This window comes from Dipodomys spectabilis, unplaced genomic scaffold, assembly GCF_019054845.1.
Source record: "Dipodomys spectabilis isolate Male_0828 unplaced genomic scaffold, ASM1905484v1 ptg000125l, whole genome shotgun sequence".
Taxonomy (NCBI): domain Eukaryota; kingdom Metazoa; phylum Chordata; class Mammalia; order Rodentia; family Heteromyidae; genus Dipodomys; species Dipodomys spectabilis.
In genome coordinates, this window is record NW_024870802.1 from 5353242 (window position 1) to 5369901 (window position 16660).

General features: G+C 49.1%; 1 protein-coding gene across 1 annotated transcript; it reads right to left on the reverse strand.

Moving 5' to 3' along the window:
• Nucleotides 1-866: 866 nt before the first annotated feature.
• On the reverse strand, nucleotides 867-16294 carry Dusp5 (dual specificity phosphatase 5). Its single transcript, XM_042689621.1, has 4 exons — nucleotides 15706-16294; nucleotides 11242-11390; nucleotides 5463-5682; nucleotides 867-1687 (listed from the first exon to the last, which is right to left on the reverse strand). The coding sequence occupies exons 1-4, from the start codon at nucleotides 16079-16081 to the stop codon at nucleotides 1281-1283; spliced, it is 1152 nt and encodes a 383-aa protein (XP_042545555.1). The 5' UTR covers nucleotides 16082-16294; the 3' UTR covers nucleotides 867-1280.
• Between the last annotated feature and the right edge of the window lie 366 nt (nucleotides 16295-16660).

Consider the following 16660-nt stretch of genomic DNA (forward strand, 5'->3'; position numbering starts at 1 on the left):
AAGCCCTGAGTTAAACAGTACCAGTCCCCCCCCAAAAAAGAAAAAAGAAAACCAAAATTGATTGCTGAGTTGTGGACAGACACAGCCTCACCCTACAGTTCAACTGGAATTAAAACCGAGTAGAACAGACCAGGTATCTGCCCAAAGGTGTGCCTCCCCTTCCCAGTTCACGAATAACACAAAGAATGCTTTCATCTTTTGCTATTTTTATTTTACATTATAAAAAACAACCAATAACATACTGCTTTTTTTTCACATTCACATGGGTTTTAGGAAATTATTGCCTTTTCCCCTGGAGAAATAACCTACAGAAAGAAAATCAGCAGTACCACTTTGCAAAATCTGTAAATCCCGCAAGTCAGTAGCCTGATGACAATCCCCAGGGCTGGGAGGGAACAGGTGTCACAGGAGACGGGAGACAAGCACACAGGACAGCAGGCTGAGAGAGTGATGGGTTTCCGTGCCACCAACTCAGAATACAGCAGGAGTCCTCTTTCTGTGGCCCTCATGGCCACTTCCTCAAAAGGATCATTTTCTTGGCTTATGGTTTGAAACTCTTTTCGAATGACACCAGAGCTCCTGTGAGGAGGGAGATGAGACGGGTTCAAGTATGAATAAGTCATGCCAAAGTCCAAGGTCAGGGAGGAACCACAGCAGAAAAGAAACCCAGAAACCCAGTCAATGGCTAGCTCCTTCCACCATCTGGCTCCATCAGAGCCATAAGAGAATCTCCAAAACCAGTCCAGGCTCAAACGGGCCGGTCCATCACATGCCTAGATGCCCAACAGGGTGACCTTTCTAAGTGGGGACCAGCTTAGGCCCTGAAGCGACAGAAACAGAAAGAAACAGAAACTGGAAAATTTCCAAAAGAAGATGGAAATTGTGCTTTCTTCAAAATGGATCGGCTTCCCGGCTGCCTTTTCTCCTGGCCTGACCAGCAGCTTCTGGCTTCCACAGCACTGCAGGGACTTATTGCCTTATGCTTGAAATGAAAAGGCCAACTCTGAAGTGAGGACTGGGCGGGCCTGAGGGCAGGGGTCTGGAAGTACAGTAGTCAGCACAGTGTGCTCTCCTAATGGCTTGGCCTTCCTTCAGTCCCCAGAACCCATCCTCGAGGTCAGTGTGAAGTTGTTTGCAAGCCTGGTGACCCCTTCACTAGCTCCCTGGGCCGGTGCGACAGAGGTCTTCAGTATTGCACAGGTATGAAATGTCCACGAGTTTTAAAAAACAAAATCACAGTTTCTCTTGAGGCTGGGCTGGCACCCATCCCTTCCTGAGTCTCAGCAGGATGTGGCTGTGGCCGCCGGGCTCCTGTGGAACTCTGTGACGGCGGAGTGGGGGGGCATAGATGTCAGCACTGAGGTAGGGAATGTGCAGTAGGCACCCTGCATGTCAGGGCCCAGTGTCTGCAAATGGTCTCTAAATGAGGAGCCTGCAGCCTCTCCCTGGCAGGAGGGGGTCTGGGGATTGGGCGTGGAAGGCAGGATCTCAGATTCGTACTGCAGGAGCTGGCCCATGAAGCCAAAGTTAGGGGAGATCACACTCCTCCTCTGCTTCATGTAATCGAAAGCTTCCTTCAGGCGGAGCTGCTTGGTCTTCATGAGGTAAGCCATGCAGATGGTGGGGGAACGCGAGACTCCTGCCTCACAATGGACCAGGACTTTGCCTCCCTTTTCCCTGACACAGTCTGGAAGGGAAAAATAAAGAAGAGACAGGGAAGGGGGGAGAATACGTGAGTTGGAACTAGAATAAAAAATTCAACAATGATGTGACCTAGTTTTCCTACGCTCATGGAAGCTCACTAGACTTCTGCTGGTCTTTAACCCTCACTGGTGAGGATACAGCTGTGGAGTCCCACTAATGTCTGCCCTCGTATAGGACCTTTTAATTCTTACAGATGTGCCTTAGTTCTTCAGGTCACTCGCAGCTTCTGCCACCAGAGGCACTAGACCTGCAGGAGACTCTGGGATGTCGTTTTAACTTGGGTTCTACTGATGGGGTTCAAAAAGGACATTGGAAAAATCCTTGAAATCATATGTAGGTTTTTAGTGGATATGCGTATTTTTCTGAGAGCATCCCAGACTTAAAGATTAACCTGGAGAAGCAATTTTTGCCTCTCAAGGTTGGATTTTGTTTTTCCCCTCCTTGTGCTGGTACTGCAGCTTGAACTCAGGGTCTGGGTGGTATTCCTTAGCTTTTTCACTCAAGGGTAGATTCTACTATGGGAGTCATTTTGGCTTTTTACTAGTTGATTGGAGATAAAGAATCCTGGCCTTCTGGCTTCAAACCAGAATTCTCAGATCTCAGCCTCCTGAGAAGCTAGGATTATAGGCATGAGCCACCGTGCCTGGCTTCTATTGGATTAATAATAATGACCTATCCACCATCCTGGGCACTCTTGTGACTATGCCAAGGAAGGATGTTTGGCTTAACTCCCAGGGTTCTCAACAAAATACTGCAGGGCCACTAATTATAACCCTGCTAAGTGACGCTTACTAGATGAAGTGTATAAATGGCTTTTGCAAACTCCAGCCAGCTTGCTCAAGAATGGGAGGCAATGCTATAAAATTATCATCAGCTAGCACTTGAGCTCAGTGACAGAAGAGGGCCCCTCCTTTTTTGCTATACAGGCCCAGCCAAACAGAACTACACTGCTAAAAATGGGAAGAGATAAAGGTGAGCACATTATCCAATCAAAACCACAAGGTCTGTATCTTACAGAAGAGTTAGATGTAACCAATACTATGTAAGGCCACAGGATGCAAAAGGAAAGAACAAGTGGTGAGGGAGGGAAAAGTCAATCCTCTTATCCCGACCAGTCCCATATTCAAGAAGTCTGCAGATGAATTTGCAATATCTAAAACATAGTATTTCTGAGGGGTCAGGGAGAATGGCTAAACAAGAAAAACCCTCAAAGGTGTGGCTACTGCCGTGGCTCAAGCAGTTAGAGTACTCGCCTTGAGCTAAAGAGCTGAGGGACAGCGCCCAGGCCCAGAGTTCAAGCCCCACAACCGACAAAAAAATAAAAAATAAATAAATAAATGTAGAGAATAGTATGATACTATTATACAAAAAACAAACAAACAAAAAAAGCCCTCAAAGGACAGCCAGGACAGCTGGCTAGAGGTGCTGAGTCTATCACAATTCAAAAGAAAAAAAAAAATAAACCTACAACAAAAGCTCCCGTGAACTAGTTCAAAGGCGGAGACACAAGTTCCTAGGATCATAGAATTCACTGTGACTAGTTTTCCTTGGCTCCCCTACTGGCTTCCAGAGTTTAGCAGGTCCATCCAAGAACGAGAAAGATCTAGAATGCAGTTTCTGGAACCCTCCCTACACCTCAGGGGCTACCTCCCACAGTACCTTCTTCCGGCAGGAGGGCTCAGCACAAGGCCACTGAGGAAGTCCAATCCCTCCTTCCATCAGCAGGGCAAGACACAGAAGAAGTCTCCCCTGCTTTCAAAATACTGTAGGGTTTTGTGTTTGTTTTTGTCAGTCCTGGGGCTTGAACTCTGGGCCTGGGCACTGTCTCTGAGCTTCTTTTGCTCAAGCCTAGCACTCTACCACTTGAGCCACAGAGCCACTCCAGCTTTTTGTGTTTTCATGTGGTACTGAGGAATTGAACCCAGGGCTTCATGCATGTTAGGCAAGTACTCTACTACTAAGCCACATTCCTAGCCCCCAATTACTGTAGGTTTTTGTGTGGCGGTGTACACAAACACGACAGACACAAAATACACACAGGATGGGAGAGCTGGATGGGGATGGGTTTCATGACTTGACTCAGTTGCTATCTAGGTAATTAAATAACAGGTTGAGAAGAAGGGCAGGGCCTTCCCAGGCACAGGGAGAACAAGTCAAGGTTCCCACCCAGAACCCATCATTTTGCCTGCACTCAGGTGCCAGGGGGATCAACACAGAGGTTCAAGGGACCAGGATAAGCTCAGTCTTTTGCCTCTGGTGAGTTTGTCAGGGTTTCCTGTGGAGCAGAAATTATGTGTGGTGAAGGGGATTTTGTAATTGCTTCCTGCACTAAGTAATTATCACTGTGCCTTCCATCTGCCTTCCCCCTCCAACTTCTCTTGCAACAAGATAGAAAAGTAATCTTATTTCTAACAATTAGGCTTGTTAAAGAGAAAGAAGGCCAGGTGTTGATGTCTCACACCTGTAATCCTAGCTATTGGGGAGGCTGAGATCTGAGGATCCTAGTTCAAAGCCAGCCCAGGCAGAAAAGTCCATGAGACTCTTATCTCTAATTAACCACCAAAAAACCAGAAGTGGTACTGTGGCTCAAAGTGGTAGAGTACTAGCCTTGAGCAAAAAGAGCTCAGGCTCAAGCCCTGAGCTCAAGTTCTACAACTGACTGTAAAAAGAAAAAAAGCGAGAGAGGGAGAGAGGGAGAGAGAGGGAGAGAGAGAGAAAGAGAGAGAGAGGAGAAAGAAGGCTTCAGGAAAATGGGTGGAATTTACCAATGAAACAAAAAGATAAAAACCAGAGCAGTAAGCAGTAAGCCAGGCGCCTGGTGGCTCACGCCTATAATCCTAGCTACTCAGGAGGCTGAGATCTGAGGACCACGGTTCAAAGTCAGCCTGGGCAGGAAAGAGGCCATGAGGCTTTTATCTCCAATAAACTACTCAGAAAACCAGAAGTGGCTTGGTGGCTGACGAGCTGAGGGACAGCGTTCAGGCCGAGTTCAAGCCCATGACTAAAAACAACAACAACAAAAAAGAACAAGAAAACAAAAAACAGGGCAGTCCCCCAGGGAGAGGGATGTAGGAAGTATGGGGGGACAATCCAGGCAGCCTTTTGTGTCTGGAAACCCCAAGGCCAAAGTCTGTTCAGGCAGAGGGCTCCAGAGGCCAAGGCCTCAGTTTTCAGGCTTGAATAAGGAGTAAATGATAACTGCTTCCCAGGAGGGCAGCTGGGATACAAAAGATGCCAAATTTTCTGTGCACAAAGCATGGAGCTTGAGTCAAGTGCTATCTTCAATCCAAAATTAGCTGAAAATGCAAAACAAATTGCCTCCAAAGCCATTTGCCAGAACTGTGGAAAGCTGCTGGGGCCCTCGAGGCCCCGTGCGTAAGTAGTGCTCCCTCGATCCTTCTGTTTGCTTTTAAAAATATCCCAACCTACGTAGAAGCACAGCTAAGAAGTTCTTCCCCCTGCTTTCCTCATGTGGAGCATTACGCATGGACACTCTGCTCCCGCCCAGTTAGAAACAACAACAAGAGCGCCAGTGAGTATTGCCATAAAATTATATTAATTCATTTCTCTTGCAAATTAAAGCTCCTATTAATAGCAAGCCCTCCCCTTTGCCTTTCTGGTAGCTGTGTGTGTTCTTGGCCCCAATGCTGGGCGGGCGCATAGCAAGACATTTCTTTCTGAGATATAGGCCCCATCAGGACCCTCAAAGAGCAGAATGCAAACTACAAGGGTTTCAGAGAGGGGATAGCTAAACCTACCAATGAAGTCTATTGCTTCTTGAAAATGAGAGCTAATGTCAGCTGTGTGACTGTCTTCCACAGGGATCCATTTGTAGTGTAGGTGGGTTGTGCAGGCCTCGGAGGTCCGGCGGGAGACATTCAGCAGGGCTGTAATATGCAGGTTGGCGAGGAACTCGCACTTGGATGCATGGTAGGCACTTCCAAGATAGAGGAAGGGAAGGATTTCAACAGGGCCACCCTAGAAACAGAGACAAAGAACACCCAGGAAATATTGGATGAGCTGGTTCATTTGTGAGAAGAAAAAAGCAAAAAAACAACCAAGATTAGCCAGGTGGCTCAAGCCTGTGATCTTAGCTACAAGGGAGAAGGAAATCCATGAATTGTGGTTCCAAGATCAGCCTTGGCATAAAGGTTCGTGAGACCTCATCTCAACCAATGGCTGGGTACATACCTGTAACCCCAGCTGTGGGGGAAGCAACATGGTTGGGTGAAGTTAGTACATGCCAGTCATGCCAGTGACATGGGGAAACACAAGTAGGAGGATTTGTAGCCCAGGTCAACCAGGGCATAAGGTGTCTGGAGACATGCTGCTCAAGTGGTAGAGTGCCTAGCAAGTGTAAGGCCCTGAATTCAATCCTACCCTCTCCGCCCCCCCCCCCCCTTAAAAACAAAGTCTGGGGGCTGGGAAGGTGGCTCAGTGGTAGAGCACTTGCCTTGCATGCATGCATGAGGCCCTGGGTTCGATTCCTCAGCACCACATAAGCAAAAAGAAAAAAGCCAGAAGTGGCGCTGTGGTTCAAGTGGTAGAGTACTTGCCTTGAGCTGAAGAGCTGAGGGACAGCACCCAGGCCCAGAGTTCAGGCCCCATGACCGGACCCCCCCCCCCCCCAAAAAAAAAAAAAAAAAAAAAAAAAACAGAAGAAAACAAAGTCTGACCTATTTGTTTCTTAAGGGAGGAGATTCCCTTCCTGGTTTCCAAGTACAGACAGTTGAGAGGCAGGGTGGTTTAGCCCTGAGTGGGTGGCACCTTCATCCTGGCACTCTAACCTATGTGACTGCCTTATGATTCGGTGACAGCAAAACCACATGGCCCAGAGTTTGTTTGTTTCTTTTTTGTTTTTGGAATTTACTGAGGAGGCAGGAAGTACCCTTTGCCTTCCCGTGCTAACCAGCATGAGAAGTGGTGTGCTGTGATGTTACGTGACAGGAGGAAAGAAAGGCCAGCACTCACATTCAAGCTGCCATGAGAAGTGACCTCTGACTCTTGGAAGAGCCTCAGTTTCTCCACAGATAAGATGGAAAAGGGTTTGACAAGGTGAGCTCCCTTCTTTATAAACTGGTTTTTGTTTTTGTAGTACTGGGATTTGAACTCAGGGCTTTGTGCTTACTGGACCATGACTATCGTAATTGCTCTTTTACCATAATGGGATGACAGGTGCACTCCACTGTGCTCCACTATTGGGTTGAGACTGTGCCTTATTTTTTGCCCAGGCTAGCCTTAAACTGTTGTGTTCCTGGTTCTTGCCTCTCAAGTGACTTGAGTTATAAGCATTGAGTCACTACACTAGTCCCAACCTGGACATTTTATATAGTGTTATTTCCTCAACCCCAAGACACTGTTGAGACGAAAATAATCTAGATTTTAGAGATGATAAAATGTGTCACCATCCCCACTCCTCAAAAAAGTAAGAACTAGATAACCACTACCTGCTCAGAATCTAAAAGCCAAAAAAGTCTAAAAAAAGAAGTTAGATCACAAGCAGAGGGGCTTCCCAGCCCCTGATCTTCACACACAGCACTGATGCTGGAGAGAAAGGCTTATGTCATTGCCCATGCCCACCGCTTCTAGTGGAGGGAACACCAGAGCCCATCTACTCCAGGTGAAATGGAAAAGAAGCCAGTTTGCCTCTAGCAATCTGGATTCACAGGATTCAAAGGTGACAAGAAAAAGCCAGTGGAGTCCCTGGAGATTCAGAGAGAAACATTGTGTGCAGGGGAGGAGTTGGGCAGTGGCTGAGTCTTTGGGAGCCTTTCCCATAATACCCATTTCCTGTCCTAGAATAAAAGTGGGATGGAAACCAAGATACATGACACAGAAAGGGACCAGAGACTGCGCAGGGGATTCTGTTTACCCAGTGCTTGCTGTTTGCCTTTTCTCTTTGGGGGATGTCTAGTGTTTAAACAGAAGCCAGTTTGGTGTCTTAGAAACTACCAAGGGTGCCAGTGGCTCACACCTTTAGTCCTAGCTACTCAGGAGGTTGAGATCTGAGGATTAATAAACAAAAAGCAGGAAGCGTAGGTGTAGCTCAAGTGGTCAGAGGACCAGCCCTGAGCAAAAGATCCAAGAGCTCAGTATCTGTGCGCGCGTGCACGCGAACACACAAAGTTACAGAGGATTTTATATATGGTTAATAATGATAACCACTGGTATTTTTAGTAGCAGCTACAGTGGCTATGGCTAAGGGTATAACACTTTAAAGATTCTTGTATGGTACTAATTTCAAAAATGTATAAGGCAGACAACTTTTCCATTTTACAAATGGGTAAATTGAGGCTCAGATGGGCTTAATTAACTTGCCAGTGTCAGAGCCAGTCAGTGGTAGAACTGGGACTGAAAAACCCAAGTTTGACCACTCAGCATGAGCAGCAAGGACTCCTCTGAATCTATTTCAAAATGGTCTGTATGTGAAATCCAGTATTTAGGTGAAGACAGGAAGGAACAATTGTCCTCTTTCTCCAGAGGCTAGGCCGTTGCACCCACATGGAGCACCCCTCCCAGTGCTGAGTGCTGTCCCAGGCCTGCCCCTCACTGACATGACCTTGAGCAGCTTCTCTGACCCCTGAACCCTCATCTGTAAAGTGCAGATGACATCAATCATTATCCTCTCAGGATAATTGCTAAGACAGAAATGGGATAATGGATGCAGTAAAACCTGGCATGTTATGAAGCTGCCATTTTCATTCGAGGTGAGAACTAGGATCCATATAGAACACAGCTCCTGCTCTCACGCTGGAGAGGACACAGGGCAAATAAGGATTCAGTTAATCCCAGCAGTTCTATGCTCTGGCTCAGCTCCCCTCTGGTTAGCAAGGAGGAAAACACCAGTGGTGGTAGAGTCCTCCAGAGACCCAAGAGACCCAAGTGCAGTTTTACTCACCCATTGACCAGCTCTGGGTCTATACCAATGAGCATAAATAGACCCACCTCAAGGAGGCAGCAAGCACATACACTAAGATCTCTCCCTTTCCTGTATGCCTGGAAAAGGCTGACATATCAGGCCTGGGACCCCATCCAACTTCCCCTGGAGCTTGGCCCAACATACTCCTGAAACTAAATTTCTTTCCCTTTCTTATTTTGGCAATACTGGAGTTTGAACTCAGGGCCCTGAGCTTGCTAAGCAGGTGCTATACCACATGAGCCAGAGCTCCATCCTTTTTTAATTCCCTCTAGTTGTTTTTTACATAGGTTTGAGTTTTGGGCTGGGGCTAGCCTCCTAACAGATGGCAATCCTCCTATGCCTCCCATAGCTGACATTACAGTTGTGCCCCATTGTGCTTATTTAGATGGGGGTCTCAGCCATGGCTCAGGCCTATAATCCTAGCCACTCAAGAGGCTGATATCTGAGGATCGCAGTTCAAAGCCAGCCCAGGCAGGAAAACACCATAAAACTGGAAGTGGTGCTGTGGCTCAAGTGGTAGAGCACTTGCCTTGAGCTCGAGAGCTGAGGGATGCACCCAGGCCCAGAGTTCAAGCCCCATGATGACGACCACCACCATCACAACCACCACCAACAACAAAGATGGAGTCTCTCTTTTTTTTCTTTTCCCTTCTAAGATGAGACTCCCAACTTGAACACACTTTATACTTGTTGGCAGGCGTAATCCTACCATCTGAGCCATACCTCCAGCCCCAAGGGCTCACTTTTTGAGCAGGCTGTCCTTGAACCTCAATCCTCCTAATCTCTGCCTCCTGAGCAGCTAAGGTTATTGGCATGAGCCAATTTAATTGGCATATTTCTTTCTGTTTCTAAATCTTCTCTAGACTCAAGAGGAAGACACCAATGACCTTCAGAAACCACAAAGGGTTTCTAAAAGCACGGAAGCATTTCTAAGAAGTAGCACTCAGGGATTCCCCAGTGAGTCTTGAAGATGCACTGGGTTCCCCACCCACCCTCGCTTGGACAAAGTCTGCTGTGCTTTCGCAACCCCCATCAATTCTTATTTCTCTTTCACTTTCTGAGAAATGGGCAAAGCACAACCCAAATAAACACAGACGTCAAGCTCTGCCTGATCCCCCTAATTCAAAGGCCAAGAGCTCACCCTACAAGATGAGGTTCTTCATGAAAACAAACACAATCACAACCCTGGGACCCAGCCAGGCTAACTAGGCTTCCTGACTAAGGATCCTATTCAGGACAAGGCCATCAGGATTTCTTGGAAGTCTGTCCTGAGATGGAGCTCTGCCTAAGCTAAAGGCTGGAAGGTTTGCCTTAGGCTATGTGCTTGGTTTGGGAGGTGGGGGAGGAGTTTGAAAAGCTCCCCCAAGTCAGGTGCCCAAGCCAGTGGGCATGTGGAAAAGAGGAGGTCCTGAGAAGAACCAGAGCAGGAAGATAGGAGAAGAGGTTCTGAGCCGAGTCTTCACAAAGGGCCCATCTCACTAAAGGACCACCTATAGTAGTCCCATGACACATGACGATTCCTCCACCTTGGGTGCAGTGGTAAGGTGGTCTGAGCTCTGGTGTCTACCAGCTCCAGATTCTCAGCTGTCTTTTCCTATCTTCCATGCCAGGCAATTCCCTGCCCTTTAAGGCGTTGTCACAAAACACAACTTTTAGAGGGGGAAAAAAACCCACACATTTATAGAACCACAAAGTCCTCTAATGCTTTTTGATCTCCTCTGGTGTCAGTATTTACAAATTTTTAGGCATCAGAAACCCTCAGGGAAAGCCAGGCAGAGTGGTTTATGCCTATAATCCCAGCACTCAAAAGGCTGAGGGAGGTAAGCACATCATGAATTCAGGGCCTACCTGGATTAAGACTAGTGAGACCCTGTTAAAAAAATAAAAGAAAAACCAAAACCAGCCACAGAGGATCCTGCTTAGACATCCAAACAGTGGCTTCTCTGTAGCACCCACCCACCCTTCTCCATCCATCCATTTCAGCTAAAAATACCAACAACACATACCTTGACATGTACAGATGGGTGTGTTGAAACTGGTATATTCACAATTACAAAAACACAAAAGCTTGAGAGGCAGCTCTGACTTTTTTTGTGTGTCAGTTGTGGGGCTTGAACTCTGGGCCTGGGCACTGTCCCTGAGCTCTTCAACTCAAGACAAGAGCTCTACCACTTGAGTCAGTACCACTTCTGGTTTTCTGGTAGTTTATTGGAGCAAAGAGTCTCATGGACTTTTCTGCTGGGGCTGGCTTTGAACCTCAATCCTCAGATCTCAGCCTCCTGAGTGGCTAGGATTACAGGCATGAGCCACCAGTGCCCAGCCTGACACTTCTTCAGGGAAACCTAATCCGGTATTTCCAGGCTTCTCTGAACCACCCTAGCCATCCACTAATACTCTAACTCACTTCCCCTTTTTTTCCAGAAGCTTTCCAGCATCCTGTGGCTTCCTGGCTCTTTTTGGCGTGTGATCTGGAAGGATGCCTGTTTACTTTTTGGCTAGAACTCAAGTTGGCAAACCTCTGAGCTAGAGGACGATGCCAGCACCCTGATCTACAAAGAGTGAATGTAAGCAGGGACAGGTGGTAGAGCATTGGGAAGGCAGAGCTAGAAAGCACATACCTGATCATAAGCTGGCCGGTAGCTGAGGCTGAGTACTGGCTTTCCACACTGGCCGATGAGGGTTCTCTCACTCTCGATTTTCTCTTGTGAGATGGGTTTTACATCTACACAACACTCAGGGTATTCTGAGTAGAAGGTCTCATATCCTCCTGAAAAAATGAACAAGCAAGTAAACAAAAAGTGAGATGGATGGAGCCATTGGTTGTACAGGTTGTCAGAAAAGACATTAGCCAGTACTATAGTATGCTTTCAAGAAAAAAAAACCTCGTAAGCTAATATAGAAGCCAGTCATAAAAAAATCAAAACCATCAAGTAGTTTGAGCATAGAAATGGGCTCTATACACATGCACACACCCACCCACACATCACTTCTTCACTTCAGAGAGGCAATGTGTCTATCAAAGTTAACCCATTGTGAAAGGAATTATTTGACATGTGGCAAGTATTAGCCAAACCCTGCCAGAAAACAAAAGCTATTTTCTATCTTGAGTATCTAAAATGAAGGTGTGGCTACACAAAACCACTGAATTGGCTCTTCCCTAGGCCATGTACAAAGCAGAACTACATACAGATGTGACCCCTACACTGATAAGGGGATGGGCCTGCAATTCTTGAGCACTAAAATGCCTGGGCCTTTCCCACTCCCAAGATACTAGAAAAAACACTACTGATAGTCCCTCCTGTGCGCTAACTTAGAGTCATTAATAGAGTTAATTAACTTCTCCACCAAATGGGAAGAATGAGGATCTCGAACTTCTTAGTCTCTATAAAACTGATTCTGCCTGGGAAGGTGGCTCAGTGGTAGGATCCTTGCCTTGCATACATGAGGCCCTGGGTTCGATTCCTCAGCACCATGTAAGCAGAAAAAGCTGGAAGTGGCTCTGTGGCCCAAGTGGTAGAGCGCTAGCCTTGAGCTGAAGAGCTGAGGGACAGCACCCAGGCCCAACAAAAAACAAAAACGAAAACCAACCCTGACTCTTTCCCCTGTGAACCTTTCTGACTTCTTATTTATTATCTTTCCCTCCTGACTCCTCTCTTCCCATGTCCCACTGAGAAGTCAGTGCTGGTGAGGAAGAATCCGACCATTACATTTTAGCTTCTCCAGACAGATCACTGAAGTTTAAAAATGACACTGAGTCACAGAAATTCATCCCTATGTAGATAAGCCTTTTCAGAGCCATCACACAAAATGTTGAAGAACCAAGTGAAAACCTGACAAGGCCGCGGGTGTGCAGAGGAGGCCTCTGCTGAGAGCTCCACAAAACCCACTTCTGTCTAGTAATAGACTACAAAATTCATTTGGTGTCAAATCATTAATTAAATACGTGTTTTGGGACCAAAAAGCCTCCCTTTACTCTGTGTTGGTGCTGGGGGAAAAAACAAAACAAACAAAAAACCTGCAGTAGGAAATGGTTAATGGATTTAGTCTCTAACTCCCTCCCAGAGGTTGCAGTCAATTCCTAGAATGAGTCATCTCGCCGTGACTGCTTCCCCTGGCTCACTCTCCCACCCCCATTTAGTACACCCAATCTCCCTGTGGTCACTTTGAGAGACAGCTCCACAGTGACCACATAATGACAAGGGGCCTGGCCGGAAGATGGAAGGAGGGTGGTAAGAGGTGGAGATGTTGATGGATTAGCTTCCCCCCCCCACCCCCAGTCCCCCAGTCTCCTTCCTTCTAGGAGGCAGAGAATGCTAAACTCACACTGATCCACATATCCTTGGAGGTATCCTTAGTAAAGCCCCTGATTGTGTTCTGTGCATAGGCCATATTTTGGGTAGAAGGAGCTAAAATGACTGATTTGGGGTGGCAAACCTAGGATTAGGTTTGCAAGAAGCCTTTAGGCCACCTCATCTCTTGGCTTTAAATAGACCACTTAAGAGCTGGCTGTCAGGAGGGCAGAAGGAGGTGCCTGTGTGGGCTAGATCCCTCCAGCCTGCCTGTTGACAAAACAAGGCAGGCAGACAAAGAATCTCCTTATAGTGGAGGGACTGATAAACAGAGCCCTGCCTCTTCAAACTGGGGTCAGGAGATTAGATGGGCTCGGTCTTCCACCCACTCCCATCAGAGGTGTGGAGACAGAACATTCTTCTTTGATGCCTCACTCATTGCAAGCCATGGCAATTCTTACAGTCACTTCAACCTACAGCAAGTCTGTTTTCAATCACTGCACTGGCAGGGAAACAGAGGTGATATCCAGGCACTACACAAATAAGCAAGGGCCATGCAACTAGAGTCTCCATCATCTCACTTTAGTGGATCTCTGTCTAGGAAAAGAGACTATGGGAAGTATAAAAGGCATCGTTTCAAGATCAGAAGGACACCAAGTTATAATCTGAACTCTTACTAATTTCAGTAAGGATATGAGTTAGGTAAGGAGAGAAAGGAATTTTCCTCTGACAATACTTTGAAAAGTGATAGTGTTATTATAAATGTAACAATTCCTACTAAAATTTCAAATGCACAGAAATATTTTTCTTTTATTCTTTCTCACAGAACTTATGACCTGGAAATCCTCATGACAAGATGGTCTACACACCAGAACATGGAGACAAGGTTATTTCTCTTCTTGCATAGTATTTCAACAAGCAAGGGAATCTGGAGAGTTTTCACAAGGGGAATTCACATGTGCATTCTGATGTGGGTGAGAACTCAAGATCTAGGTGGTAAGACAGACCAAAGCAGGAAATAAATATAACCAGCTTATTATTTAGAGATAACCTGAGGGGATTATCTAAAAATGCCCATAAAATAGTGGCTGTCTCTGGGAAGCAGAAATAGGGGTTAGGATGTGTGCAATACATATTTTTCAAAGGAGAAAGAAAGAGAGGAAGGAGGAAGGAGGGAAGAAAGAAGGAAGAAGAAAGAGGAGGGAGGAAGAGGAAGGAGGAAGAAGAAAGAAGCTGCCAAAAGTGGAAGTGTGGTCAAGTAACACAATGGTACTGTGGAGCCTGGGACAGCACCGAGGCCCTCCCAGATCTCAATTCCCACAGCAACACACATACAACACAACACCTATACAGTTTTTGTGCTATTCAAAGTTTCATCTGTATGTGTATCATTTCATCTAGATAAAAATTTCCATTCAAGTCTCTGAATTCAGCTCCCATTACCAACACATACATATGCACACATTAACCACCCCCAAATTTAAAAAAAATGGAAATAAAATCCAAACCATCTAAAACATAATTTTCCTTAGCTTCCAAAACTGCCTACTTCCTGTGTCCTCATAACCCTGGGGTGGGGAAGCAAAGGCAGGGTTAGGAGGGTTTCCTGAAAGCTGGGAAGGCAGAAGCTTTTCCTGTATGCCTTGCTAAGTAGAGCTGATAAAAACACTCCAGGAAGAGAAAAAAAGCTCTGCATAGAGCTAGGAGGCCATCCTCCCTGGGGGGGCTATATAGAGAAGATGATCATCCATCTCCGTTATCTCCCCAAAGGGATCAACAAGAACAGTGGGCAAGAGGTGCTAATAGGTGAGGAGCTGCCTACAAACCTCGGGAGTTCTCCTAGGCCTTCAGTGTTTGACATTCCCCGAGTTTTAGGATCTCAACTCTCTCAGCTCACTGTCCCTGAGGTCGGAAACACATCAGCATCATAACCCCAGATAACAGGGATGGCAAAACCTTGGGCCCCTAACCTGGGTTCAACTCTCATCTCTGCACCATACATTTGAGGTGACCAAGGCAGTCACACACGGGAAGCGAGCCAGAAATCAATGCTCTTTAGAGTTTCAGTGATCGCCCACCCGCACCGGAAACCACAGTTATGTCCCCCAGCAGGTGAACCAGGAGGCTTCAAATCTAAGGCCACGGAACCGTCTCCACCTCACATGGCCCCTGACTTTCCCAGATCCTGGCAGGCTGGCCCGTAGCCCCTTCCCCCCGCGCCCCCCGCCGGGGTGGGGGGAGGGCTGGCAGCTCAGGACCAGTCCGGAGAGATAATCCTGGCTCGGGGAGGGGCGGGCGAAGTCTGTCAGCTCCAAACTGGGCTTGAGAAAGGTCTGGGAGGCCGGGAAGAACGAGTGTTAAGAAGCGATCAAAGACAATGGCAAGGGAGAGGAGGGCCTCGCCGGGGTCAGGAGGGCAAGAGGGGCAGGTGAAGACTCGGCCTGCCGGTACTGTCATTGTTTAAGCGCGAAGGAAGAAGGGCGCCGGGCGCCCTCCTCCCCGGGGCGGGCGGGGGCCGAGGCGGGGGAGCGGGGAGCCCAGTCCGGCCCCGGCCGACAGCTACACGGAAAGCTCCGAGCCCTGCCCCCGGGGACGCACAGGGCGTCCACGCCGCCGGGGGACGACCCACGGCCCCCCGAACTACGAAACAGCACCCCCGGGGCGAGCGCAGCCCGGCGGACGCCCGGACCGCGGGATGCTTTCGAGGAACGCGGGCCCGGGGGGGGGGGCGGCATGCGGGCGGACGCCCCGCCCGCGCACCGAGGGGGACCCCGGCGGGCCCGGGGCGCTCACCTTTGAGGAAGTAGACCCGCGGGCCGGCCGGCAGGCAGGCCAGCAGCGAGGTGAGCACCACGCGCGCGGCGCTCTCTTCGCGAAGCTTCTGCCAGTGGCGGCTGCCCTGGTCCAGCACCACCACGGCCGCCACGCCGCCGCCGCCCTCCTGCAGCAGCCGCGCGCGCGCCGCCTCGTCGGGCAGCACGTAGCGCGCCGACACCGCGCCGCCCCGGGCCCGCCGCAGCACCACCGAGTTGAGGTTGACGTTGAGGGAGCCGCGCACGCTCGAGGCGGCGAACGCCAGGTAAGGCCGGCAGTCGAGCACCACGCAGCGCGCCGCCTCCTTGCGGAGCATCTTGCGCAGTTGGCGTCCGTTGAGCGACGTGACCTTCATGCCGCCGCCGCCGCTGCTCAGCGGCCCCGCGCCAAGCGCTCCGCAAGTGCCCACGGCCAGGGTGCCGGCGGGCGAGGTACGGGAGGAGGGCCACTCGCGGGGCTGCGGCCGGCCGACGGAACCCAGCGCCGGTGGGAGCCGCTCCGCTGCTGCTTCCCGCCCCGCACGCTCCGCTCGGCACCCAGCCTGAACCACTCGCTGTCCTCCCCCCCACAAGCCGGGGATTCCGCCAGCCGCGCGGCGTTTTATGTGAATGAGTGCGCGTCCTATGACGTGGCTGCCCATATAAGGCCAAATATGGGTATGGCCACGCCCCTTCTCTCGAGGCCACGCCTACTCAGGGGGAGGGGCGCCGCAACTCCCGCCTCCACCCTGGGAGCGGGAGGCGGGAGGCGCGAGGCGGGCGCGGAGCGTTAGTCAGAGCGAGGAGGAAGTGGAAGGCGCCTGGCTGGTTCTCTCCGAGGCTCCGCGCTGGGGACTCACTCGAGCATCACCGGGGACCGCCTGTGGGTTGTCGGGAACGCCACTGGGCCACGGTGACCCATGCTGTGTGGGAACGGGAGGAAGCCGATGAGGAGG